Source organism: Centroberyx gerrardi, chromosome 1, assembly GCF_048128805.1.
Source record: "Centroberyx gerrardi isolate f3 chromosome 1, fCenGer3.hap1.cur.20231027, whole genome shotgun sequence".
Lineage (NCBI taxonomy): Eukaryota > Metazoa > Chordata > Actinopteri > Beryciformes > Berycidae > Centroberyx > Centroberyx gerrardi.
The window spans coordinates 13,100,297-13,126,555 of NC_135997.1; the positions used below are offsets into that span (position 1 = coordinate 13,100,297).

Consider the following 26,259-nt stretch of genomic DNA (forward strand, 5'->3'; position numbering starts at 1 on the left):
TGACGTTATTGTATTCTCCATATTAAAGCAGCTGATCAGCTAGGGAACCAGACAGCTGAGATCATATTCAAATTAGGTGCTAATTAATCAGGTTTACACGTCATCACAACAAATGCACCATGGGACTGTGCATAGCTTGTCCTTGTTCTGTCTCTCTGGCTGCCTGTCTCTGTTTCTGCCCATTTCTTTCGCTGTCTGCTAATTTGATTGTCTGTCTCCCTTTTTGTCTTTCTTGTCCACATCTCTCCTCTTTCTCTTTCTCTCCGACTCTCCCCCTTGCCCTCCAACGGGGTTCTCCTCGGGCCCACCCATCGGCCTCTCAATCTTTCAATTTTCTACCACGGTGAAAAGCACTTAAACTTATCGCTCCATCTGTTTATTGCATCCCACCTCCAGTTCCTTCCATACTCCGCCCCCTTGTCCCTCTCTCCTCCTCTCCATCTGTGTGTGTGTGTGTGTGTGTGTGTGTGTGTGTGCTCGGCAACTTTTATATCAGTGAAGGCTCCTCCTGCTCGTGTCCTCGGTGTCCTCCACCCAGTGTTTCAATGTTTTTATCTAGCGCTTTGTAATGGGCGGGTTAAAGAGATCGGTCACACAAACTGCTAATTACAGTGATCCATGCTTTTAATTTCCGTTGGTCAAAATGAATTCCGAACTTGAAAACTTGACAAAAAGAAAGGTAGAAATCAAGCTGAACTATTCCGCTTGCCAGGTGTAGCCATTATGTGTCCATAAAGCCAAGAGCTGTGGAGGTACAGACAGAGACAGTATTATATTGTACTGTTATATATTATATTAAAGGGACTTTGGTATAGAGTCAGTTCTGATATACAGCTCTGGGGCCTGCCTTGCAGTCTACAGGAGAGGGAAGGCTGGTTGTCCACAGTCAGCTTTAATACCCTTCCCGTTACACTTGAACAGTAATTTAAAGCTCCTGATATGGTATGATCCATATTTCTGCCAACAGGATTGATATACACTGGAATGTCAGGTAGAAAATACAGAAAATACTTCACCCTGAGGACCGGGAGGCCAAGGGGATATTTGGAGTGAAAGCACATTACAAGACACCAGAGACCTAAACCATCAGCTCTATCAGCTTCGAGGTCTAGGGAAAGATTGGAGTTGTGTAGAGATTGGTGTGTGTGTGTGTATGTGTGTGTGTGTGTGTGTGTACATGTGTGTGTGTGTTTTACACTGACCATCACTCTATAGGTCTGAAAATGACATTAGCCGCTACAGGACCGCTATAATGTCAAGGAAAGCGTTGTAACTACTGTGAAGATAGAAAAAGGTCACCATGAGTAGAGAACTTTCGTCTGCCAATAAGTCTCTTTGTTGTTTCTTGTGTTGTTCTTGGAAAGCTCGGCCGTAATTATGATTTCATTCGCCCTCAGGCCTGTGTGGCGTGAAAAGAAACAGGTTATTGATCTCTGTTGACGTCCGTGCTGGTTTCCTCTCTGGTGATCTTGTGAAATCAGTCAGTGACTATTGATTAGTAAAGTACTCTGTCTCTGGTAATGCAATTGCTATCAAACACAATAAAAATATCAACAAGATAAAAGCTGCTGAGCGCTGAATGAACGGTAGCAAGCAACAACATTTTGATATTGTGGTTGATGTTCTCTCTTTCTCTCTCTCTCTCCCTGTCTGTCACAGATCACATTCTTCATGCTGCTGTCGGCAGTGTGTGTGATGCTGAACCTGGCCGGCTCCATCCTGTCCTGCCAGAACGCTCAGCTGGTCAACTCCCTGGAAGACTGTCAGCTGGTGAGACCGCCAGGACCTCAATCTTAACCCTCATCCCCTCTCCTACTTTAACCTCTACGCTGCGAAAAAGTTAATCTTGGGTTCTAAAATCTCATACAGACCCCATGAAATGGCATCTTTGCTTGATTGATTACCTTGATTTGATGCATTTCCAGGATGTTGGGGCGGGACATAATGCAGTGAGGGATCCTTCAAAAGTCTAAACCAGAGGAATGTGAGTCAGGGACAGAAAGGCAATTTTATTTGATGGGAGGGGTGCAGAGGAACGGGGTTGTTTAAAAATCTGATGGTTTTATTGGTTAGAAATTTATATTTATGTCTACTGGTGCAGCATGAGGTCACCATGAAAGATACTCTGTTTTCCAGGAAGTAAAAGTAATGGAAGTTCATTTCATGGGGACTTTAAATCTCTCTGCCAGTTTCCAATGCAGTTTGACTTCCTTCTATAATCAAGTTACTAGTTAATGTCAAGTTAATGTCTTGAAATAAGGTGGATTGTTTCATTAGTATTATGATGATCCAGGGCTGCTCAATCTCTTAAAATCACTATTATCCCTCCCAAAAAGGAGTTTGTTCCACCCCTTAATCTGTGACGTTGCACTAATGCACAGCTCTTTAGAGAATGACGTACAAAAGATGGGAAAGTTAAATGTGACGCTACATATGAAGATTTTCTGGGCACAGTGGTACATCCCCTGGTTTGTAATTGCTGGCACCAGCTTAAAGACAAACCAACAAACATCACATCATATGAATCCGTAAAGCTAATCTCTTGCTCATTGTCAGTGGAGTAGCTCCAGGATTTATATTGATACGACAGATTAGAGTTTGGAATAGAGTTCCCACTTTACACAGACAAAAAACACAAGTGAATTCTTAAATTGAATGGTATTCCTTTTTAATAATTATCTGCCACTTTAGACTAATGCCACCTATCATTTTCTTGGGCTTTATGGGGATAGATTTCCTGAGAAAGTTGTATGCAAAATGTTCATCCTGAGGCATTTGCTAACCCTATCGTGGGTAAAATCTCTCCATCTAGTAGAGTGCCTCACAGATCAAATAAATATCCAGCCACTCTGCCACAGTCCTATTAATATTGGGGCTCACTGCCTGTCTGTCTGACTGATTACCCACTGGAGCTCATGCTTTAATTATTAAGAAAAACATATTCATCCTCCATCTGGAGAGAGAGCTTGCTGGTTCCATTTGTCTGGTTTAGTAGTAGTTTTTTTTTCAACGCTGCTTTTATTCTGTTCATGTCACGTCAATGTCTGTGTCAAAATGTTTCATACAGCGGTGTCTGCCTGTTAGTTCACTTTGGGAAGGTTTTACATGAAAATACTACACACTTGTCTTGCCTATTTAGAATTTCATAGTAATAGTAATTCCCTGTGAACTCAGGGTGAAATAGATTAATACCAAATCTCCCTAAAAAGCCTGTTTTCCATTCATTAAGGACAAGCTTTTAATGTGCTGGCCTCTTACATCTTTTCTGTCTTACACTTTTTTGTCCATGTAGGCTATTTATGTGTTTTTGTGTGTGTAGTGCAGGCGTGTGCATTTCTGACATCTGCCTGTGCATGTGTGTGTTTATGTAAATGTGTGTAATGCATGCATGTAGCCACATGGCAGGCTGACAGGCAACACAGGCTGTAGAATTGAGTCAGCATCAAAAGTGAACTGAATTAATGGGCCGTGAGTGACTGCTGATGATTCATGAGTATCACTACCATCCCAGTCAAAATCAAAGATGGCTAAAACACAGATTAACAAGCTGATTAGCTGAAGTTTGATTTAATAAAATGTTTTTCATCAGAGTTTTTCACCAGACTTGAGAGACTGTACGCCCGGGTGTTTTCAACAGCGTTTTAATGCTGTTGAGAAAAAAGGGAGGGATCCAGCACACTTCAAAATGAGCTTATAAAGCTGATGATCATGAATAGTTAGACATAGAAAAGTCTTCACGTTCTCATAATGATATACTAAGCTGATTTTTTAAACCCCGAATTTACAGTGCCAAGGGTTCCCATCTTTTTCATGACTCAAGAAGCCTCTTTTTATTCACAGAGCATCCGACCCTACCATTTACACATTAGAAGCAGCTTTTCAGCATCCTATCGACTTTCTTGACATAAGTGAGACCAGCCGAGTCGACCAACTTCACTGCTTTATGTGGCTCCCCGGAGACCCTCCCCTAGTCGTGACTGAAATATTAATGTGCCTCATCTCCTCTCCCCAATGTAATTAACCCATACTTGTTGGGTTCACGTCCTGCTTTCTCTCAATCTGGGTCGCACAGTAGAGGTATCCTCTACCTCAATCTCTCCCTTGGTAGCTCCTCACATCTCACAGCCTCTCTCTTGTTGTACGCTTTTGATCAGCCATGTGCTACTGCCTCTCTCATCCCCTATAATATGGTGAGACATATCTCAGGTGTCATACCATCATATATCTGTCTTTCATCTTATGATTAAGCATTGTCTCTTCTTGCATTAGAAATATGTTTCATGTCAGGAGTAGATATATCCGGCACCACATCTTCTTTCAGGGAAAAAAAACATCAGAACACCAAGCTAGAGGCCCAGGTCTGATTTGTGTGTGTGCGTGTGTGTGTATGTGTGCTATATGTGTGTGTGTGTGTTTTTGTGTATGTGGCGTGCATGCATGAGTGTGGATGTGTGTTCTCCCCTGCTCTCCCCCAGCTCAAGTTTGACAGCGATGGAGTGTGTGTGTGCTGTGAGCTGCAGCAGCAGAGCTCTAGCTGCAACAACCTGGGAGAGACGCTGAAACTGAATCCGCTGAGGGACTGCAACACCATACGCCTGCGCCTCAAGGTGAGTGGGAGTGAGCATGTGTTTGTGTGACAAGATTACTGTTTCCACTTACAAAATACAAAACTCATTCTTCCCCAAAATTGTCAATAAAAATCGTTTTGTTACCAAAGTAAGTGCCTTACAGTAAATGGATGGAAAGTGTTATTTGATCAACTGAACAATGGATATTCATGTCTTGCTGTGATGGAGTGAGACATTAGCCGACATTTAAAATCAATGTAAATATTGTAAAAACAGGCCCACATTTATGATGTAAAAATGTAAAAAGCTTTATTTGCATCTTAACTTTCAAGATTTTACTTGATGTGCATGATATACATGATCACATTGACTTTAATAGTAGCTAATAGTCAATAATAGTCCTTCCAAAATAATTTTCTTTAAACTGTTAAAATCATCAGTTAAAATCTAAACTGATGTCCCTATGTTTCTTCTCCTGTAGTGTAGCATATCCGATCTGAGAGCTGATATGCAGCCAGACGAGGTAAAATGCAAAAGCAGTGCGAGTGTTCAGGCTCAGATTAATTGGACAGGAATTGGAGAATGGAGATAGCATTTGTCTTTCCCTAAGAGAAAGACCTTTTAGTATGCAGCGTGTATCTAGCCTGGGTTGGCTGTAGTTTGCTAGTGCATGATCTCCGTAGATTATCTTGACTCACCGTGTGTGCCAAAATGATATACAGTATATGCTACTGTGTCTTTATTGGATAACGGCAATCAAATGCATTCATTTCATGTCCCTGATTGATTATAAAACATTGATAACCAAATAAAAGACTTCTTAGGGTGAAGCATGGTTATGAAAAGAGGAAAGATCAAGCACATTTGTCATTGTGATCATAGCTCATTAAAGAGATATGGGAATTAGTGCTATAAAACTTTATTAAGTGCCAAGGAAGTCAGATGAGTTGAATTATGTCTGATGTTAAAGAGAAAAAGGTGTCATATCTCAGTCCCCAGAGTCCACGGCCATTTCAGACGGCTGTTAGGTTGTCGCTGGATCCTAATGAACTCATGATGCAGCTGCCATATAGTTCCTCTGGCACTAAAATGCCGAGCATATGGGGAATGGGGAATAATCAGTCAGAAGCAGGCCATTAAGACATCTACTAGGTAATAGTCCAGTTAGTTTCTACTTCACTCACTTCACAACAGCCGCTCTTTTCCATTTGGAACTTTTGTTTTCATGATAGCTTTCAGCACTATCCACATTTTCCTGCTCGATATTTGCAGTTCATTCTTTTCAGACACATTTAATTTCCATACCTTTTTTTTTTCCTTTTATTGCTGTGGGGCATGTATAATAGGTGTCAAGGAGTATTGAGATAATTTGTGATTTCCTGTGAGGAGGTGGATGTGTAACCTTGGCGGCGTAACACGCTAACCTATGAGCGGCCCGGGGCAAGGTATCGTTTGGAGGTTAAATATCCAGTGAAAAAGCATGTTAAACAGTTTCCTTAGAGGTGTTATTACATTTGTTAGCCTGGCAGGATTTATTATGCCATTATGAACATGGTAGTCACCAGGGAAATCACATAAATGTACCCTCTCACATCTGCAAGGCAGATGCATTACCACAACAAAAATGAGATCAGATGTAGCCTTCATTAAAGTTCCTATTCTTAAGTCATGTTTGCCACTCAACAATAAGTGATCACAAACCTCTTCACTGGAGAAGAATTGTTTGGAAAATTCTCCTTTTACTTTTTTCAGCCACCAGTAGGCACAAGGAATGACACAGTCGTTTGACAAACACAAGTTTGTTTCAATATGTAGTTTTAGTCCACTACATTCAATAAAGAATAGAATATAAACTTATGCAGCATAGATAGATGCACGATCTACAGTGGCTTCCATCTCTATATTGCATGCATATGAGGGGAATATGAAATACATTTCTATGAAACATTCCTCATAGCACTTGCTTTAAAGATTGGATAGAATTTTTCATACATTCACACTGTTTATGGAGTAAAAAAACATAACAATAAAACATCTTCTATCTGGATTCAACTTGCCCTGCTTGACCTGCTTAAAAAACATCAGTTCTAAGCTCAACTTGTTTATATATACTTTTGCTGCGACTGGAAAATGAGGAGTTGTTATTCAAAGGCTAGGACTTTTGGATTGTGACAGTTTGTCCCTCCTTTGAAATCATAGATGGAATCATTCACGCTGCATCCTCAATCTGTTACACTCTCAGAGAGCACGCCATTGATGCTGAGGCTTTTCTCTTTTTTACATTTCATGAACGAGGTGATGCAACAGGACTGCCGATGCAAATGCAAAGAAAAATGAATAATGAAAGAGTGTGAATAAGGACACAGGTCTCTTGTGTGGAGTGTGTTTTTTTTCATGAAAAACATCAAACACATCCTAAAAAGATGTCTCTGCTTTACAGACTGCAAAGAGGCTATCAAGTTACTAAGGAAGTGCGCTCCTGTTTGCATGCATTGTATATATTTTAATTTGGATGTTTTGGATACCTTTTAGACTTTGAAGTGAAAGAATGAGTGTGGGTAAGGATAGAGATTAGTGCCAGCAGAAATTGTATTTGAATTGCATACATTTGAATATCATGCTCATATTTAACCACTGTTTTCCAAAAAATACATTTGTTGAATTAATTAATTAAAAAATTGAATTTGTAATACACAATTTGAATTTGAATGCAATGGCTTAGAACTGTGATTAGTATTGAATTTAACTTTTCAATTCAAATTCAGTTTTCCCAATGCAAATCCAGTTTTCTTAATTCAGTTTCAGCTTCCTACGACACACATCCAGGCACAAGGGACTTTTGTTCCCTGAGTGTCGACAGGAAGGCAGCCGCCTCCTCAAAGGCTGCCAACAGTGGGCTAACACTCTTCACTTATCCAACCACGAGCCATGTGGCACTGTGCCTCGCTTTTCTCCTCAGCCAATAATCGAGCCTCATTCTCCCCACTTGGTGAAAGAGCTGCAAATCATGTCCCAGCTACTAGTACCAGGCTGCATAGAAAGCTCAGTACATCAGTTTGCTACCTTACAAACAGCTAGTATTGTTTAAAACCTGTGTATTGCGGCCTGGCAGGCCTATAGTTGTTTGCAGCATCATCATATTTGGATATTTAGCATTGAGTGTAGAATACCACTAAGGTATGTTTACATGCATAATCACTACAGCGAGGGATACAACACAGATATTTTGGAAGTAATCATGTAAATTATCACTTTTTTCAAACATTTAGCTGCCCAGCAATTTGCCATTAGCCTCTACCTAGCCAGCAGCTAGCATCTCACTATAGGACACATATTCACATGTTTAGACAAAAGTCAGTTTTAGCTTGATTTGTCAAGGTGAGATGATGTTCACTAACATATAACAAATGACATGATTTGCAACTCTTATTGTTCCAGTGAGAACTCCTCAGTAAAACACTTTCCTTGAGCCTGAAAATCATTAGATAGGAATGTGATGCTGGTAGCATGGAAGACAGAGCGGTGACAAAAGAACAAATCCACTGATTTTCTGATCTCCTGCTATATCAGATTGTCACAACTGTTTCTCTTTCTGTCTGTGTTTTGTGCAAGTGTGTTGAGGTGGGGGAGCTTGTGCTAAGCTGATGGTGGGCAGCACTGTCTGAAGGCCTGTAGCTCTACTGGCTGTGGATAATAAACTTCTTGGCAGTCATCTTGCTAATAGGCTTAACAGGCACATTGATCATTATCATCATCGTTCTTCACGGCTACCAGGTGGTCTGCAGTGGAGAGAGACAGGTGTTATATTGCTCGGGCTGTAGCTGAGATGAGAGGGGCAGGTCTAACTGGGAGGGGTTATCTTGGAAAATCGAAGGTAGTCTCTCTAATGCCAGGCTCAGACTACATGATATTGGCCCAATTTTGCCACGTTTCTGCCATCGCAGACAAATATTCTACATAGGTACAACTGAAGTGAGACTCCTAAATATCTCACTATGCCAACAGATCTGTGCAGCGTGAAGTCGTTATACTGTATAACCACCTCAAGTTCTCTTTGGAGGATAGACAGCCCATATAGCGTCCTCTTCCTCACATCCAACAGCGGGTCCATACTTGCTTTTTCTTGCCAACAGTGCCAACAGTGCCAACAGCACACACAGCACATCTTGAGAGGTCATGATAGAAAATGTTTTGATTGACAGCGGAGACCCCTCCTCCTCCTCGTTCCCTGGCAAACCTGCCGCTTGGTCTTAACAAACAGACTGCGTCGCCACCCGGAGAACTAGTGTGTCCAGCCCTTCAACCAGCACAGCGACATTTCACAAATCTGTGTGCTCTGACATAATCTAACATACATAAAAGACAAATTCTTCAAGTGGAAGTGGCTCCTCTCTCAGCTCTCATACAGCGTCAGGGTGCTAAAAGCAAAGAACTTACTGGCTTCATCCCTGTGGCGTTGCCTGGCTGTACCAACCCCCCCTGGCGGCTTTCTGACAGAGATCCAGAAGAAACTTGTGGACTTCTTTTGGTCAGGACATCATTGGCTGAGGGCTGCTGTCCTTTATAGGCCTCTCTAGGAGGGCGGTCAGGGCTTTGATTGACCTGGAGAGCAGAGTGGCAGCTTTCCGGCTCCAGGCAGCAAAGAAGCTGTTCTATAAAACTGACATCTGCTGGAGAGAACCGGTGTATGCATTGCTGCGGACCGTCAGCTTTTCCTCATGAAGTAGGTAGAGATGAACACTGCAGGTCTCTCAGGAGTCTATACATCTGTCTTGAAGGCCTGGCGCCTGCTGAGGAGAACATGTGTGGAGGGTGTAGGGCCGGGACTGTGGATATGGCAGGAGTTTCTCTTCCATAACACAGTATTTCCATTGGAGTCGGTGTATTCCGCCACCCTAAGGCAGTGCCTCATGAGAGGTGGCATCAGCAAGCTGCAGCATCTGCTATTTTGTGTCATGGGAGGTTGGAAAACCCCCCCAGGAGCTCGGCCAACAGACTGGACCTGCCGGATGCTGTGAGAGGCTGCTGGGCGATGCCGCAGAGGGGGGGGGGGGGGGGGGGGGGGGTGGTGTCCTGAGTTCCCTGTACTGAGGGTATCAGCAGAAACTGGGGGCTGGCTGGAGGAAGGGGGGCTGCTGTCCTTCGCTACTCCGAGCCTGTGGCAGTTTGGGCGGGCAGGGAGTAAGGCCGTGTACTTAGGCTGTGCTTGGTCTGGAACCTCAGGGTTTGAGAGACAACACTGAATACGAGTGGCAAGTACTGAGTGAGGAGGGAACTACAAGGTGAAGAGCCACTAAGGCGTCAAGATGCCTGCAGTGGAGGGTAGTGCACATGTGTTTTTTCAATGTCAGTGGTTTACATTTGTTCTGTACAACAGGCTAGGAGAGTTTCTGTGCAGCAAGCTTTATTCTATTCATGTCCACAGGAAAAATATGAGTGGAGTGGGTCCTACAGACCCTGTAGCAATGCTGAAAGGTCTCTGCATGCCTAAGGGTGGACTGCAGTACATGTATTTGCCTTTAAGGAATGATGTTTATGGGTGTTTGGTGGCTGCAGAATATGTATGGTGGAGTCTGCCTGTTTTTATTTCAATGTTGACTGTACCTGTGAGGGCTGCCTGCACTGTGGATATTGTTATTGTTGTGTGCCTGTGTGCAGGTGTGTGTGTGTGTGTGTGTGTGTGTGTGTGTGTTGGCATGGGAGTTGGTGAGTTATTAAAGTGATTTTAGTTACTTCCTGTAGTTTTGTTGTGAGATGTTTCATTAAAGAACATCAACCGTTAAATTCTCTGCCACATACAAACACTCCAGTTCCTCTTACTTCTCTCTCTCTCTCTCTCTCTCTCTCTCTCTCTCTCCCTCCCTCCCTCAACATCTTTTCACATTGTCAGACTGTTAATCAGAGTGATTGTATAAGTAAATGTGGAGTGACAGTGGCAGGCCGCACTACTTGTGTACTTATGTCAATGAGAATGTGAACAGATGGCAAGTCCCATGGAAGACAACAGCAAATACCTTGTGCTTGTTATTTTGGATATGTGAGAGAGCTGTTATGAATGCTGAACTAGATTACCTAGACCTATATGTTGCGCCTATATCAATAATATATTATATTGCTCATCCTGAGACGGCCATACAAGCTGTTCTCTCTCACACGTCCTGCATGCCAGATTGTTGCTATTCCGAGAGTCAATTTCTAGGCAGTTAGTGCTATCCTTCCTGTGATGTTCTTCACTGGCCCAGAAAATTAATTCATCCGGTACCGTTATTATAGGTTCATTTGGTAACAGATATAAACTTAATGTGGTTTAAAAGTAGAGGCACTTGAAGATTATTATTTTCCGCCTTCATGGTGGAATAACAAAAACAGCAGCATAATTGGAATGCAGTCATAAGTCTATTTTCCTGATTCAGAGCACTGGGCTAGTATTTCACCGGCATGCGCATTTATTTTTGCTGACAAATTCAATACTGGTTTGTCCCCTCGCTGTTAACTGCTTTGCCACAGTGTGATGCTGTATAACGACGCTTGTGCTTAACCTTGGATGTTTATGAGGTTGTTTTCCCTCTTGAGTGATGGTATTATACCTATTCATATTCATGAAGACTGAAATGTTTTGCTATCATGTGAACAGACGTTACATTATCGCATTTTTGTACATTTGCAAACTAACCTTAAGATTGCTTTATTTTCAGAAATGTGAATGAAATGGCAAGGGAATGCCAACACTGCAGATTTGATTCTCACTGAGACCAGAATGAGTGTTGTATGATCCTCCTCCTAAAGCAGCCACATATAGGAGCGTTCTCCCTCTGCAGTGCCACCCTGCTATGTGCTTTTTTTAACTTGGTTACCTTACTGATGACGTCAGTGCTGTTTGTGTCACCTTCAGTCCTTTTCTTTGTTTTCTCCTTCTGTTCCGCTCTTCCCTCTCTTTGTTGTGCTCTGGCTGAAGTAATTGCTTATATCCCTCATCTTTGCTGTTCATAATATTTAACCCTCTTCCCCTCCTCTCTCCTCGCCACCCTCTCTCCTACACTCTTGTGCTCGTTTCTCTCCATTCTCCTTCTTTTTCACAATCTCTTTTTTTATCCTTCACCTTCTCTCCCTTCTTTTGTTCATCACCCTGTTCCTCTAACAGTCTCCTCCTCTCCCCTCTGTCCTATAGGAGCTGCTCTTCAGCGTGTGCGCCCTCAATGTCATCTCCACCATCGTGTGTGCTCTAGCCACTGCCATGTGCTGTATGCAGATGGTCTCAACCGATGTGCTGCAGATGGTGAGTGTGACGGAAGGACTGAGAACAACAATGGCCGACTTTGTTTTTCTTGCAGTGACCACCCTGCGGTGGAAACAGCTAAGAAGCATTTTCTAGTCTTTATTTACAGAGAGATCACGACCATCAGGAAAGGTAAACACATGTGGCTCGGTAATGATGTCCCACTCATTCTCTGTTCCAAGATAATGTAGAGTTATGTTTGAGTTTTTTTTTGCATCCTTGTAAATATAAGTTAATGTCAACACAAACAGTGAAGGATAGTAGCCGCATAACCTCTCTCTGTGTCCTCCTGCATTTCAAAAAAATATGTTGGATTTGTGGCAAACAGCATAACGTCTCACTGGATTTTTCCTGCGAAAAGAAACACTGTCCTCAAAATGACCCTCTATTTATTTTATGTGAAACAATGAATCTGTGTCCAAAAGCTAAATGTTTCCAGCCATGAGGGAAATTAACATGGCCAAGCTCCCTTTGTTCTTCACATCAACAATGGTCTCCCAGTATAATAATTTATGCTTCTGAATAGATAACAACTGGAATGGTACAGTAACACTGCCAACTTGTTACCAAACATGAAATAAAGTTGCAGTAGATAAAGTTTATAATATTGGATACAAGTAGCTCTTACATGTTTTATGAGCTGTGCTGTAAATTTTGTAGCCCCCGAAGCGAGGAAAGGAAAGGAATAGGGAATTGCAATAGCCTGTATACTAGAACTGGAGGTCTGGGCTTGGCCCTTGTCCCGGGGCATGCTTGTGGAAATTTGATAGGAACTGATTGAAATTTGGAGCCGGAACAGCAGTCAGAGGTAGATATCATCAGGTTAAGGACTGAGAACTCGGTTTAGACAGAGCAGAACTTGGGCAGGTAGAGGCAGGACTTGGCAATAAAACAGTGGTTTCAGGACTAAGGTTATTGTTACATCAGATTAATGTCTGATCCTTCAGAGAGGGGGATTAGCTTCATTTTAGACAACAGAGTGGAAAGGCAGGAAGTCACTGATGATCACAGCTATACAATAACTGCTCATACACAAAGAGCCACATGGCTCAGACAGACATTGCATTAATTTCAGCACTTGGTTCAGTTGCCACAGCATTCACTAGGCAATAAAGAGTCATGGATGTAAAGCTTACATGCCCAAATGACTGCTGCAAATTTGTGAAGCTACATTATATCTTCAATCACTTGTTAATCTTTGAGTCAACAGGAAATGTAATGTTAAAGCATCCTGCACAATTATGATCTGATCATAATTATGGAAAACATAATCAATGATCTTATCTAATCCCTATGTTCAGTCAGTTAGTTATGTTCTGTTATTTCTTAAATAGGGCTAACTTGATAGATGCATGAATACTTTATTGATCCCTGGGGACAATTAGGGTGTCGGCAGCATACATTATAAGACACATCTTAACAACGATAAAGAGATAACAAAACTGCATCAATGAAGATTAATATTTGAACATTTAATCAATAATATTACAAGAAATATTAAGTAAGATTAATGTTTTAAAAAATATAAAGGAGCCATACAGACAATTTAAAGAAGAAAAGAAATTAGAATCTAGAAGCAGTCAAAAATTGTAACTGAAAAAGTATGCACATATTGACACAAAGACTCAATACACAGCAGTCTTCCCAGGCTTTCAGATGATCAAAGTTGTGGACAGACCGCGCTCAGCGCCTCCTCACAGGCTAAACCGACAGAGAGGACCGGAGAGATATGGGTCGATTTTGTGTACAATCCAAAACAGTTCTCAGCAGCCTCCCACTCGGCTAAGACTAATGCTGTTGCGGGAGGAGGCAGATGAAGACCTGAAGCGCTCCTTGGTGGAATGAGACACTAACTGAAGTTGCATTGACAGCAGGTCAGGGAGAGGGTGGAGGTCGCTGTCTACAGTAGCAGATACATTTTGTTAGCATCCGTTTCACCAAAACTGTTCTATATTTTAGATTTATCATTCTGCTTATAAATCTTGTTTAATCTTGGATTTTTTTTTAAGAAAGATGGTGATGCTATAGGAATGCATTTTGATCTGGATTAATTAATGACTCTCTTTTTGAGGCTTTTCACTGAGCAATGAATTGAGGTCAGTTTTCACCTCACTTTATCACAGCCAGCACAAATGTCTTTATATGTCTTTATGTCTTTGTATATGTCGTACAGACACTTAGTGACTGTATAAAAGTGGGGAATTATGTTATTTGAAAAAAACAACACATGCACACCAGCAGGAAGACATGTTTAAATCGGTGACTGAGCACAGCGGTGTCTAAGTATTGATTCACAGAGAGGTAAAGGACAAAGGAACCGTGTCTTATCTCCAACAGTCTTGTAGAGTTTCCAGGAGTGGCCTCATCTCCCATTTACCACAGGAGGCATTAACCTTTTATTAAGCCCAGCAAATTTAGCCAAGTCAATAACAGCAGTGGTAGCCTAGAGATTAGAGAAGCAGGCTGGTTGTGATACGAAGGTTGCACCGCTTGGGAAAATCTGGGTGAGGAAAGTGAATGAGAAACACTCTAGCCTCACTCGAGGTGCCCATTAGCAAGGCACTTAACCCCCAGAACAAGACTGGGTAACCCTTTAAATTATAGGCCATACATTACAGGCCATTAATTACGTAGAAATGACTGGAAATAATTAAGTAATTTGCAAGTAAAATAGACATAATAACTCTTTATAGCATTAGAATGACTGGTAATTACTGAGTATTATACAAGTAAAAAAGGTGCTTTTTACTGGGTGAGGCCCGTTCTGGTGTTTCTGTTGTTTCTGTTGTTATTTGAGTAGAGTTGCTATGGAGTACGTATGTATACCTATGTGAATATTGTACATCAGTATAGTCAGTAATTATATATCTTTTCTAAAATATATAATGTATTATTATGTGTATTCTATATTATAAGCAAATGAAAACCTAATGAAAAAACATGGATTGTTTCTGCACAGGTGTCATCATTTTCTGCAATAGATGGAAGAGAAATCAATGGAGACAGTGTGCTTCTAACTTTTTCAACTAGTTTTTGGGAAAAAAAAGTGTGTGATAGTGCCACTTATCTAATACAATAACTGGTAAAAGCAGGAACGGTAAAGCAGGACAATGCTAAAAGAAAGAGCATATGTGCTTAGTCAACTGTTCCTGGATAAATAATGGTTAAAATGATGACTAAATAACTGAGAGCTAAGTACCATGTGTAATAATGGCCTGATAATTTTTTTTTTTTTTTTTTGTTTCAGTTCATGCCTCACAGAGCGCGAGCCCTGAATGCTGACTGTATGACCCCCCACGGTACCATCCTGCACCAGACGCTGGACTTTGATGAGTTCATCCCTCCCATTCCCCCACCGCCCTACTACCCTCCAGAGTACACCTGTACCCCCTCAATGGATGGACAGAGGTGAGTGGGAAAAACACACGCAAAACATCTTTTGTCGTTGCTAAGAAAAAACCTTTGATATTGTAGACTTGCTGTTCCCAAACTGGGGTACAGATATACCTCATGGGTTATGTGGAAAGCATTGAATACACAATTTGAGCTTGACATTAGAAATTGTGTTTTACAACACCCTGTAACCACACATCAAATGTGTGTACTGGTTAGACAGAACCACCTTTAAAATATGTCTAAATATCATCTAATGTAGAATAGATTGATAATTCTTTGTTACTCTCTCATTGACGGTCTAAAATGAGCAACTTAGATTGTTGCCGCTTATTCCATGAACTGAGGAATTTATTGAAGAATCCAAAAGAGCATTATTGAGCAAGGTTATTTAAAATCCTTCAACATTTATTGAAACTATGATTCTGCTGGTTGGTGCAAGTGATGAGTTGACGCTCAATGCCCCTTCCTTGAACCGCATGCATGTGTGCGAGTGAAAGGGACAACTGAGGAGCAATAATCAGAATTGTGTACCCACATTTCCTAAATGTTCTAGTTTTACACTCACACATATGCACAGATATGATGTAGATATTTGGGTTAATTTTTCTGTAGTCTATAACTCTTGCTTGCTTACTTTCTGCCAGCCCCTCCCATGTTCTTTCACTCAAACACATAAAGTAAGTCAGATAGGCCTATAAAATCTCTGTCATAAAACTGGACTTCATTTCAGAAAATCTTATTAACAAAGTGTAATCAACCAGTATTGTGGAATCGTATTTCCTAAACTATTTCAAATGGCTCCCTGTATTTTTTATCACCCTTTTCTCCTTCCTTCATGGCCCTGCAGATAAATCATGTGACTATAAAACCTTTTGGTTCTGGTAAAACTGGTAAAATGCATAAACCAAGCAAATCAAAATGTTTGAAAAGGGTATTATCCTTGAAAAGTTTATGAACCATTGGCAATATTTTGACTATGGGTTTCCAACTCAGTGAATTGAGTGACCTAAACTGAGTCTTGCTTTGACGGCCACACCCATGACCCAAGTTTAATTAATAAAATTCAAATTAACCATCTTGAATTGTTATTTCGGTGGTATACTTAAGATGGTAGGCATAAAATGTATACTCATGTTGTCATGGAAATAGATGTGGCTTATTTCCATGACATTATAAAAATTCAACCATCAACCACCATATTTGGCACACTGAAGGAGTTTACCATGATGCACCGGGAAAAGGTCCTTTCTATTCTAATCCTCTGGCTTTCTCGGAGCTTCCCAGCTCTTCATTCCTGGCCTAACCTTGGCCATCCACAAAGCTCTTTAGTCATGGGGTAATACCCTGGAATTTGACACAAGACAAATTGAGAAGGGACATGCTGACTGAAGAAGCAAACACATCTGAAGCTGTTGGTGAGGACTCGAATGCTTGAATGACTAACTGCAGAATCTCCTTTGTCACCTGTCACTCCGTGTTTAATCCACCCACCATGGGCATTTTCTGCATTCCCTTACCCAGTGTTTTTATTAAACATCAATCCTACGGAGACTTTGTAGCCGATGAAGCAGCTGCAAAACATTACTGAAAATGTTTACTGAAGGCAGTGCATTAATATATTTCCCTGTCATCTTGGAGCATGAGATAATCCAGGGCTGAAGGAATCAAATCAAGTGCATTTTGCAACACATTTTAGACAGGAAAACAGGAGAGATGAGGAACGGGACAGGAGCTGCAGTGATTGCAGTGCCAGGGGAGGGATGGAGCGTAAAACCAAACAGACTAGGAGCAGGACAAAGGCAGGGATGGAGCACAGGACCAATAGGCTGGGCACTGGAAGACAGTTTGGAGGCACAAGCCCCCCAGGAGGACATGCAGCGATGAAAAGAACGAGGCCATTTAGTTAGCGGAGGGGATAAAAGGAAGAGGTCACAGATGAGGATATGAACCGTGGTTAGGGTAAGGATAGAGGTTAATGTCTAAAAATCTGGCTGCATAGCAAGTTACTTAAATTGATTTTTGACAGGGAACAATTGATTGGCTAATCCGGTCTTTCAGACTTCACTGAGAGATTCATATTTGAACCTATGCCTTTGTGAAAGCACATCACTTAGATGTATTACTTCTTGTCATTGGTATGGCTACTTGTCACTGGTGGGGCTTTATCAGATTCAATACAGCTTGACAATTTTTATGTGGTAGAGTGCAGTCAACCACTAGGCATTTCCTATGAGATAGCAAATGGGCTGCTGCAGAAAGCAGAATTGCCGTCCAAGGGAAAAATCAAAATCCATCACATTAAGCAGTAATGGCAAGTGTCTGATTAGGCAGAATAATCTGACTGTGATCAACACATGCAGTATTATCATCCATGGCCAGCTCTGAGCATTTTGCTCTGTTAAGCAGCTGTGACATCCATGATTCTCCGTTGTTGTTAAAGATCTGTTGAGCCCTCCCTCCGTGAAGAGCATCTCGTCCATTTTCTCAGCCTTGCGACAGAGAGTGCTGCTGATGAAGCCATTTGGCAGGAAGCCACATCTGTTTGTCAATTATGCCATAAATATAAACAAGCCTGAAGAAGCATTTATAGAGTGTCCCTGCCCAGGGCCAGGGATGTGTCATGACATCATCATGCCCGGGATGATTGGTGGAAGCTCGCAGGTTATGTTTCATGCTCTGCCACTTTAGAGGAGAATGGGGTTGTAATTAAAAGATACGACCGCTCGCATGACTGCTTATTCTTAATTGGCACCGTATGAAACGGCAGTAGTGCACATAGAATAATACAGTGTGTGTCTGAGACTGGATTGGAGCATTGGGGATATTATGGGACAAAAGGATATTTCTGGTCCTTAGTGTCTCTGAATATAGAATTATATAGAATTGAATATAGAACTGCTGTGCCAGTCCCTAAAACACAGGACTCTGCACCATTTGCTTTGTGCTCTCTCTACTCTCTGTGTCCCAGTTGTTTTAGATATGACTTGAATTGTTTTTCTTATTTGGGTGAACCTCTGTTGTTTTGTCTCTGACAGAGGTCTGCACCTGGACTTCCCTCATTCTCCATTCAGTGCCATCTATGGGGTGCCTATTAACAGCCCAGGGACTCTGTACCCAACTGACCTGCCCCCTCCATATGAGTCTGTGGTGGGACAGACCCCTGCCAGCCAGGTGAGTAACACCAGCCTGCTCTGTCTTCAAAACAGCACTGTACAGGCAACTGAGCACAGGACGGCACAGTAATTCAATATGGAGGTCAGATACCTTCAACCTTGAAACATACATTTTACATACATTTAATGTGACTTCATAGCTTCCTAACAGCTTGCCATCACAGTGCTTGCTGTTCAAATCTCCTCTTAATCATCCTGCTGTAAATTGCAGCATTTTCATGTTTGTTTTCAGCAAGTTTTTATGTTTTGAGAAGTTAATCAGTCAATCATTCAAACAATTCCAACAGCTTTCATCTAATCTGAGAGTCATCTGTTCAAGGAGGTCTCCTTTGACTGTCATGTTGAACTGATCAGAACTTTTCTCCGGCTGAAGAGAGGCTCAGATTATCACTCAATCTCATTGTTCACAGCTAGAAATAACTGGATGACTGGCTGAGGGAAAGTCTTGATCTTCAAGTGCATTTTTATTCATGTAACGCCTTTTAATCATGAACACCTTTGGACTCTTTCCCCCATATTTCCATAATACATGATAGCATGATTCATCGCTCCCATTACATACACTTTAAACAGCATCTTCTTATAAGGAGCTATGATAGAGGTCAAATCAATAGAGGGTTTTCTCACCTGCGATGGATTTGAAGTGTCAGTGGTTCTGCTGGTGGATGGCTGATGGAGGCAGGCAGTGCAGAGGGAGAGATTGATTGATTGACTGAAGGAACAGCCAGAGGGTAGATGCATCTTTGAAATTCAGTTGATTATTTCAGGCCATAGGCATCGCATGACATTACATTTGAAAAAGACAGTAATATGTATTCAGTCATACACTGTGAAAGGCATGGTATTAAATCTAATTAAAGCTTCTCATTCACCTGGAGATGATCCAGCAGTGTACCTGCCCCTTAAACTGAGGAATTGTTATTTGTTTGTGTGCTGTGGTCTTACAGAGCCCTCTACAGACCAAACTGTGGTATTGAGGGTGAGGAGCCAGACGTGAATTGTTAGTGCAAGAGTAGTGACAGAGGATATAGTGGAACTCCAGCATCTATAATTCAGATGATAGATTGGTTTACTGTCATGCCCAAGAGAGAGAGGTTTTACACTCTGTACACCTGCATTTGCCCTCAACTACACCACTAATGCCAGATGTGTGCCATAGCAGCATAATCAGCAAACAAGTGGTGTGAGACCTAAACAAACTCCTCTCCATCCTGTTCCTCCGTTTCTCACAGTCACTTCCTTTTACTCACTCTGAGCTATTGGTGTGTCCTGTAAAATGTTTCTTTTTCACAGGTAACTACCAGCATAGAGCAGCAGGCCACCGAGTCCAGTCTGTGTGAGAGGAACACCACTGCAGGACTCAGCACTCAGGGTAAAGTCCACTTCCTTTGTGTCCAACGAACGTTGCAGAGGTTTGTTCCCTTTGTCTACTGCTCTTGCTGATGTTACTTTGATCTCTGTTCGCAGCCTCAGTGGACAGTGCATCCCTGATTGTGTCAGAGGTGGCCGACCTGCAGGACCACAGCTGCTCCTCGGAGGACTTGTGCTCCCTGGAGGTCCAGGGCTCGGACTCCTCTCCCTACGGCACGCTCCACACTGCCCCCACTGATGGTAGCTGCACCAGCCTAGAGCTTTGTACGCGTGGCTCCTCACGTTGCCATCGTGGCCTACGTAGCTCTGCTGCTCGCCCCAGTGACACGGGGTACAGCGAGTCCTCCCACACCCACGAGTCTCTCGCACGCTCCCCGGACTGGTCCTCGGAAAACGTCAGCAATCTGGACCATGAGGATTCCACAGACATCACGCACGCATGCGAGGAGCTCAGGGCTGCCATGCACATGTCTGAGGAGCTTGCATCAGCCAAACATGTGCCAGAGGAGCCGCCTAAAGCATCAACACACTCCCTCATTAAAGCGAGAGCGGTGAGCCGGAAGCTCACACTCCCTGTCACTATCCCCCCACCACCTCAACCCTGCTCCCCCACCTCTGTCGCCTCCTCTGGGGGAACTTCAGCCCTCAGCCCTTTGGCCCCTTCCCCTTCCCCATCCCCTCCTGCCAGGCCACGTGGCCCCAGGCTGTGTTTCAGTGTTTGGTCGCCCTCCTCCACCTCACAACCCCCCTCTACCTCAGCCAGAAGTGGCTACTCACCCTCAGAGAGACCTCGGGGGCTCCGTGCGGCCAGGAGATACCGCAAGCTGGCACGCATCGTCCGCTCCACCAGTGACCCGATCTCCTGTTCCTCCACATCAGGAAGTAAGCATTGCAAGAATTAGAAAAGATGTTTGTACTACAACTTACATACCCCATCTAAATGTTATCAATGTGATCAACCTTTCATTGTCCATATAACAAAATAGTAGGTTCAAGGTTTCTAGCTAGTAAGAGGCAGTGTCATCATTTGCTGTCTGTAAGTTGGCTCTCTTGGCCCACATGAAGGTTCTTGTCTCCCTCTGCAGGTGAAAGTTGTGGCTGCGCCTCTGCAAGTAACCCTCCTGCTGAAGACTCAGCTCAAACGTCACCAGAGCAAGGTAGTGTTGAACAAATTGTGTATTCATGTGCTGGTGGGAAGGTCTGAAGTCAGCTGCTGAACAGCATTGCATTCACATGCTATTTTGTCTGAAAATCAAACCCAAAAGACAAACTATAAGCAAACATGGACATTCTGCAGCTTAACAAGCCAATTTAATGAACTTCATTTAAACAAATGTTAAGTTATGATGATGATGGTTAGTCTGGCAAACATGTAATAAAGGAGCATGTGTATATAAGTGTTTTCTTACTGTTGGCTGGCAACTGGATTTTTCCACCATGTTGAGAAGGTTAAAGGTTAATATTGCATCATAACTCAGAAACTCGGATAGCAAAATTTTCTCAGACTTTCGGACTTCATCATCCGACTTTGAATGGCGTTCATGTGAAATGGGAATTCATTTTTCTGACATATCCAATAGCACATGAATGCAGGGAAAGATTCCACAGCCATAGGTTATTGTGCAGTTTTAAATTGCGTTAGGACGTAGCTGATCTTGAGTGTGTCAGTGAGACCATGCTTAACTTGAATGGTTATTTTACTTTGCTCAAAACACTTCATCTATGGGACTGTTGTGTGATAATGTGTTTTGATCTAACAGACTGTTCTTTGTTTGTTCCTGGTGTGTCCAGAGCCAACAGACATTTCAGCAGAAGCAGGCGGAGCTAAACCCAGTCACGTAGGTGTCAGGAAGCAGCAAAAGGAGGGCAGAAAAGTGGATATACATCTCAAATCCCGAGCCCTGCACACACACTCCTCCCATGAGCGCCCACACTCCCTGGCTGACCTTAAGACATACAAAGACACCAAAATATTGGTGGCTAAGTTCCTGGAGCATTCAAGCTGCAGTCTACCTCCTGAAGTCCAGCAGGTTGTCAACAGCATTAAGTGTGTCATCAAGTCAGATGAGAAACACATGGAGGAGGCCATTTTCAGTGCCAATGTTATAGATCAGGTAATGCAGTTGGTAATGTTGGTAATGGAGACGTGTTTAATAGCCAATTTTGGAGAAAGTAGAATTATAGCTTATTGCAGACCATCAATGTGTATTCTGGTTTTCACAGAAATATATTCATATAAATTGGAACTAATGATGCTGATAGGAATATGGTTATAGATCTACCAAGTAATTCTCTGTAACACTTTTTGTCAAAGCAAAACAAATGAAAATCTCACACAACTGGCTTGACCTCTCCTGTGATCCCTTTTCTAAAGTCCAAATAAACCTATTCTGCTATTGGGCACTTGTGAAGCAGTTCGGGTACAAGTGAAATGCGCTTATGTAGATCTTTGGATTTTCCCTAATAATTAGCATAACATTCATATCATAGCTAGTTCCAGTCATGAAAAACAAATTATGGGTGCAGCCTTATACTGATTTTTCATGTGAGAGAACAGCATCAAAACTACAGTAGCTGTGGATTATTATGGTGATTACTATAATCCTCCATGTGTAACAAGTGACTGCCAGTGAAATTTAGAATTACATCATTTTACAAAGGCCAATACATACATACAGTACTGTGCAAAAGTCTTAGGCACCTTAGATTTTTTTATATAAATGTTGTCTTAGATGTTTATTTGTTTTCTGGATTAGTGTGTCAGTAGACCGCTCTTTATAGTAATTTTTTTTTTATATTTAGAAACTTTTCATTTCATTATTTTTTAAAGCATTTTCGCTTCACAGAATTTTTGTGCCTCAGACTTTTGCACAGTACTGTATATGGTAAAATACAACTGATTTTCATATTGATTTTCCATGTTAGTGGTGCTTGTTGGTGAATTGTATTGATTTCTCTCTATCTTTCTTTCTTTCTCTCTCTCTCTCTCTCTCTTTCTCTCTCTCTCTCTCTCTCTCTCTCTCTCTCTCTCTCTCTCTCACACACAATGTAATTCAGTTCAGTTCACCCACATTCAATTCACAATGGTAAACAATCCTGTAAACAATCCTGCCAAAGCATCTAAATACTGTTTTTTTCTCGGCCTCTCTTTCTTTCTTTTCCTGCACAGGTGATGACCCAGTCACAGCGCATCATCGGCAGTCCCAGGAAGCGCGGGCATGAGGATCTTCACCTCCAGAGCTGCGGTGCTTTGAGTTCTTCCCCTGCGTCCCTGCGCCGTCCCAAACACCCCCCACAAACAACCAGCACCTCTACCAACCCACTGGATTCTCCCTCCTCTGAACACAGCCTTGTGTGTAGAGAGACCATTCTCTGACCACTCTCCCAACAAGGACTCCAGTCAAACCTCTGAGGGCATTCCAGGGTGCCGCTGTTGCAGCCACGCTGTGCCGAGCTGCGCTGCGCCGCGAGGGGCAGCAGATTTCTGTACAGCGATTAATAGATATTCAGGCATCGTGAGATCGTTTATCTACACAACGTGACTGCAGTAAAGGCAATCTGAAATGGCCTCATATCTCATAGTGCCCTGTGAGACCGTGCCAAGACATCAGCAGAAATGGTAGCAAACTCAGACTGAGCCTGCCAATGTCTGTAGTGGCTTCTTTCTCATCAGAAAAACAACAGAATGTTCTCCCTCAGGGGATCTTTTCTACTTACTTTCATCTCTTTAAAAAAAAACAACAAAAAAAAACACAGCTGGTAATGAAGTTAGGACCTGGTGACTGGAAGACAAAGGAGACTGTGTTGTCAGTGTTCGACTTGTCCTCATCATAAACGGGAAGAAAAATGTTTGTATTAAACTGTGAACTGGACTGACTGACTGACTGGGTGCTACTAGCCATCTTTTGCAGACTTTGTGGAATTGTTACTGATAGGGTGGTGAATATTTTGTGGTGCCGCTGGTTCAAGAACTTCACAGACGTGGATTATTTAACTTACCTCAGTGTGTTACAATTCTTATCAGTGTTACAATAAAGTATGAGTTTGTATCTTGTTTGCTTTCTTTTCTTCAATGAACGGTCTGGAACATTTACGTCAATCTGCATGCAGTGGTGTTGTGAATATCTAATCAACTCATCACTATGATAATGAAGGAGAAACATATAACCTGACAGAAAGACAAAACCTACTGCATTCAGCTCTGTTGTTGCTGTTATCACAGGACACGGACTGGGCACTTAACACATTAAGAAATGTGTTAACTCTGTTCTTTGCCTCTAGAGATTAAGTGTGAAAAAATATAGAGTAGATAGTATTAGTGGATCTCACACTCTAATTATAATCATAATCATAATCATCATCTTTATTATACAACAGTACAATGTGCTACACAAACAACAAATGATTTTTTTTTTAAAAAGACAACAAGACAGAAAAAACAGTTAAATAAAACAATAGGTAAAAATTAAGCAGTTATTTTAAAGATGACAATGATTTTGCCAGTCTAAACTCCTCAGGCAGGAGTTCCCAAGCTTCAAACCTGAGCAGGATCTGAGATGTACTATAGCTAGACTTGGCTGATCAGTAAAATCTTAAAATCAAATACAAACTAACAGGCAACCATTGCATTTAAAGATTATGTGTGTTGGCATTTCTGCTTTATTGGACATTTGCTGTAGGAAAGAGAGAGGGGATGACATGCAGCAAAGGGCACAGACGGGACTCAAACCTATGCCACTGCAATTAGGACTTGAAAATGAAAATTCCCTGTAATATTCAGGTAATAATTCTATAAGACTTATTGGCTGTGGTACTTAGTAGTGACATGCACAGGTGCTGAAAGGGGCAAAGGCAAAATTGGACTGGTGGAATGGAAACTGGTCCTCTTGGGTCAGTTGACTTAAGTGCCTATATCATATAACTGCAACGTCTTGGGTTCGAAATTGGCCTGGAACCCATGTTGCTTCTCACATCTCCCTCTCTTCCATCTTTTGTCTGTTCTTGCTGTGCACTCTCTAATACAGCAGAAATGCCACAGAAATAATCTTTAAAAGGGCACTTCACCAGAAATGCTAGAGGGGACAAGGGGCATGCAAAGGAATTTTTAAAAATCTCCTGTTAAAAATGTATTTCTGAGTTTTGCATAGTGGCATGCACATACCCTTTCAAGAGAGAAAACGCAATATACTTGCATCTCTAACCTCTCACAGAGATTATGTAATCCAATCTAAAAATTACAGGTATGAAATAAGAAATGAAACACCTTCGAAATATCAAACAGAACCAACCAAAGTAGTTTCTTTGTTTAACAAGATAGTTTCCATTTTCATTTTCCAGCAACTAAAAAAAATGTTCCCATACAAGGTCATCAAAGCATTCAACCAGAATTAGTATTTATGAATGTCACTTGATTTATTAAAAGTTGCTTACGTTATTCAGTACTTGAAATTTCCACTTTCATTTATTTATTTCGTTTTTAATCTAAAAAAGCAACAGCTATTTTATCTTCACACACCGGATAAGAGGAGGCAAGTGTCTTATGATTTTATGGAGAGGATGAAAACATTCATGTACATGCTCTCTGCTGACCAATGTAAGCTCTTAAAGGTAAGGTGTGGTATGGAATGGTCTGGTATGTTATGGTAATGGCATGGTATTCAACATCAGCGTTGAATAGTCTACATATAGTGGAAATACTGTGCTATAGGCATAAATGCCCTTCAGACTGGCTATTTGCCCCTTTTAGCTCCTCAGGTGATCAGTGTCCACAATGCCCCTTAACCCCTATCTCAGTGTTTCAATCTGAAAAGGGCAGCTAGGGACAAAAGGGCATTTGCCCCCGTGTACGCTTATAGAGCAGGCATGGGCAAGGAACACAAATTAGAATCAAATGATTGTGTTTATGAATATATTTTACCGGCGAGGAAAATTATCTTATTTGTCGTCTGCAGTAGGCCTAAAGGTAAGATAATGCAAAAACAAGCCAATAGGCTGCAGCCAGCTGTAGGCTAATGTGTTCATAGTAAAATAACAGTAGGCTAGATAACAAATAAGCCATAAAAAATGGGCATGCTCGATTTAATTCACTTCATCATTTGATGAGCACATCACGATCCCGTGCCCTCTCTCTCTGTGTGTTATTTGTGTATGCAGCTATGTACAATTTGCTGTCTGCTTTTGTCTCTGTTCTTTTTTATTTTTTGTTATAGGGCCTACTTGTGGATGTCTTTGAAAGTGGTAAGCAAAGTATAATAATAATATTATTATAATTATTATTATTAAAAATGTATCATAATGGAGTATTATAACCTACTGATACCGTAGTAGAAAAAAAATACCATGAAGCACAATACTACACTTCTCTATGGATTACCACAGACCCACTGTATGTGATATAATGTCTCTAAATGGGAATATTAAAGCCTAATGATTTTTCGTTTGGGTAAATTTAACATTGAGATATTTCGTAGACAAC

At 41.7% G+C, this 26,259-nt stretch overlaps 1 protein-coding gene across 1 annotated transcript; it reads left to right on the forward strand.

The window, feature by feature from the left end:
* Positions 1–1,659: 1,659 nt before the first annotated feature.
* fam189a1 (family with sequence similarity 189 member A1) lies at positions 1,660–23,780 on the forward strand. Its single transcript, XM_071905929.2, has 11 exons — positions 1,660–1,770; positions 4,476–4,607; positions 11,737–11,844; positions 15,092–15,252; positions 18,276–18,411; positions 19,707–19,785; positions 19,881–20,183; positions 20,289–20,666; positions 20,870–20,982; positions 21,638–21,898; positions 22,954–23,780. Exons 1-11 carry the CDS (start codon positions 1,672–1,674, stop codon positions 23,158–23,160), a joined length of 1,977 nt encoding a protein of 658 aa, XP_071762030.1. The 5' UTR covers positions 1,660–1,671; the 3' UTR covers positions 23,161–23,780.
* The last annotated feature ends 2,479 nt before the right edge of the window (positions 23,781–26,259 follow it).

Coding starts and splice junctions, on each gene's coding strand:
- fam189a1 (XM_071905929.2), top strand. CDS start 1,672: ATGCTGCTGTCGGCAGTGTGTGTGATGCTGAACCTGGCCGGCTCCATC. Junction 11,845..15,091: donor CAACCGATGTGCTGCAGATG/GTGAGTGTGACG, acceptor TTTTTGTTTCAG/TTCATGCCTCACAGAGCGCG. Junction 20,667..20,869: donor CTGTTCCTCCACATCAGGAA/GTAAGCATTGCA, acceptor CTCCCTCTGCAG/GTGAAAGTTGTGGCTGCGCC.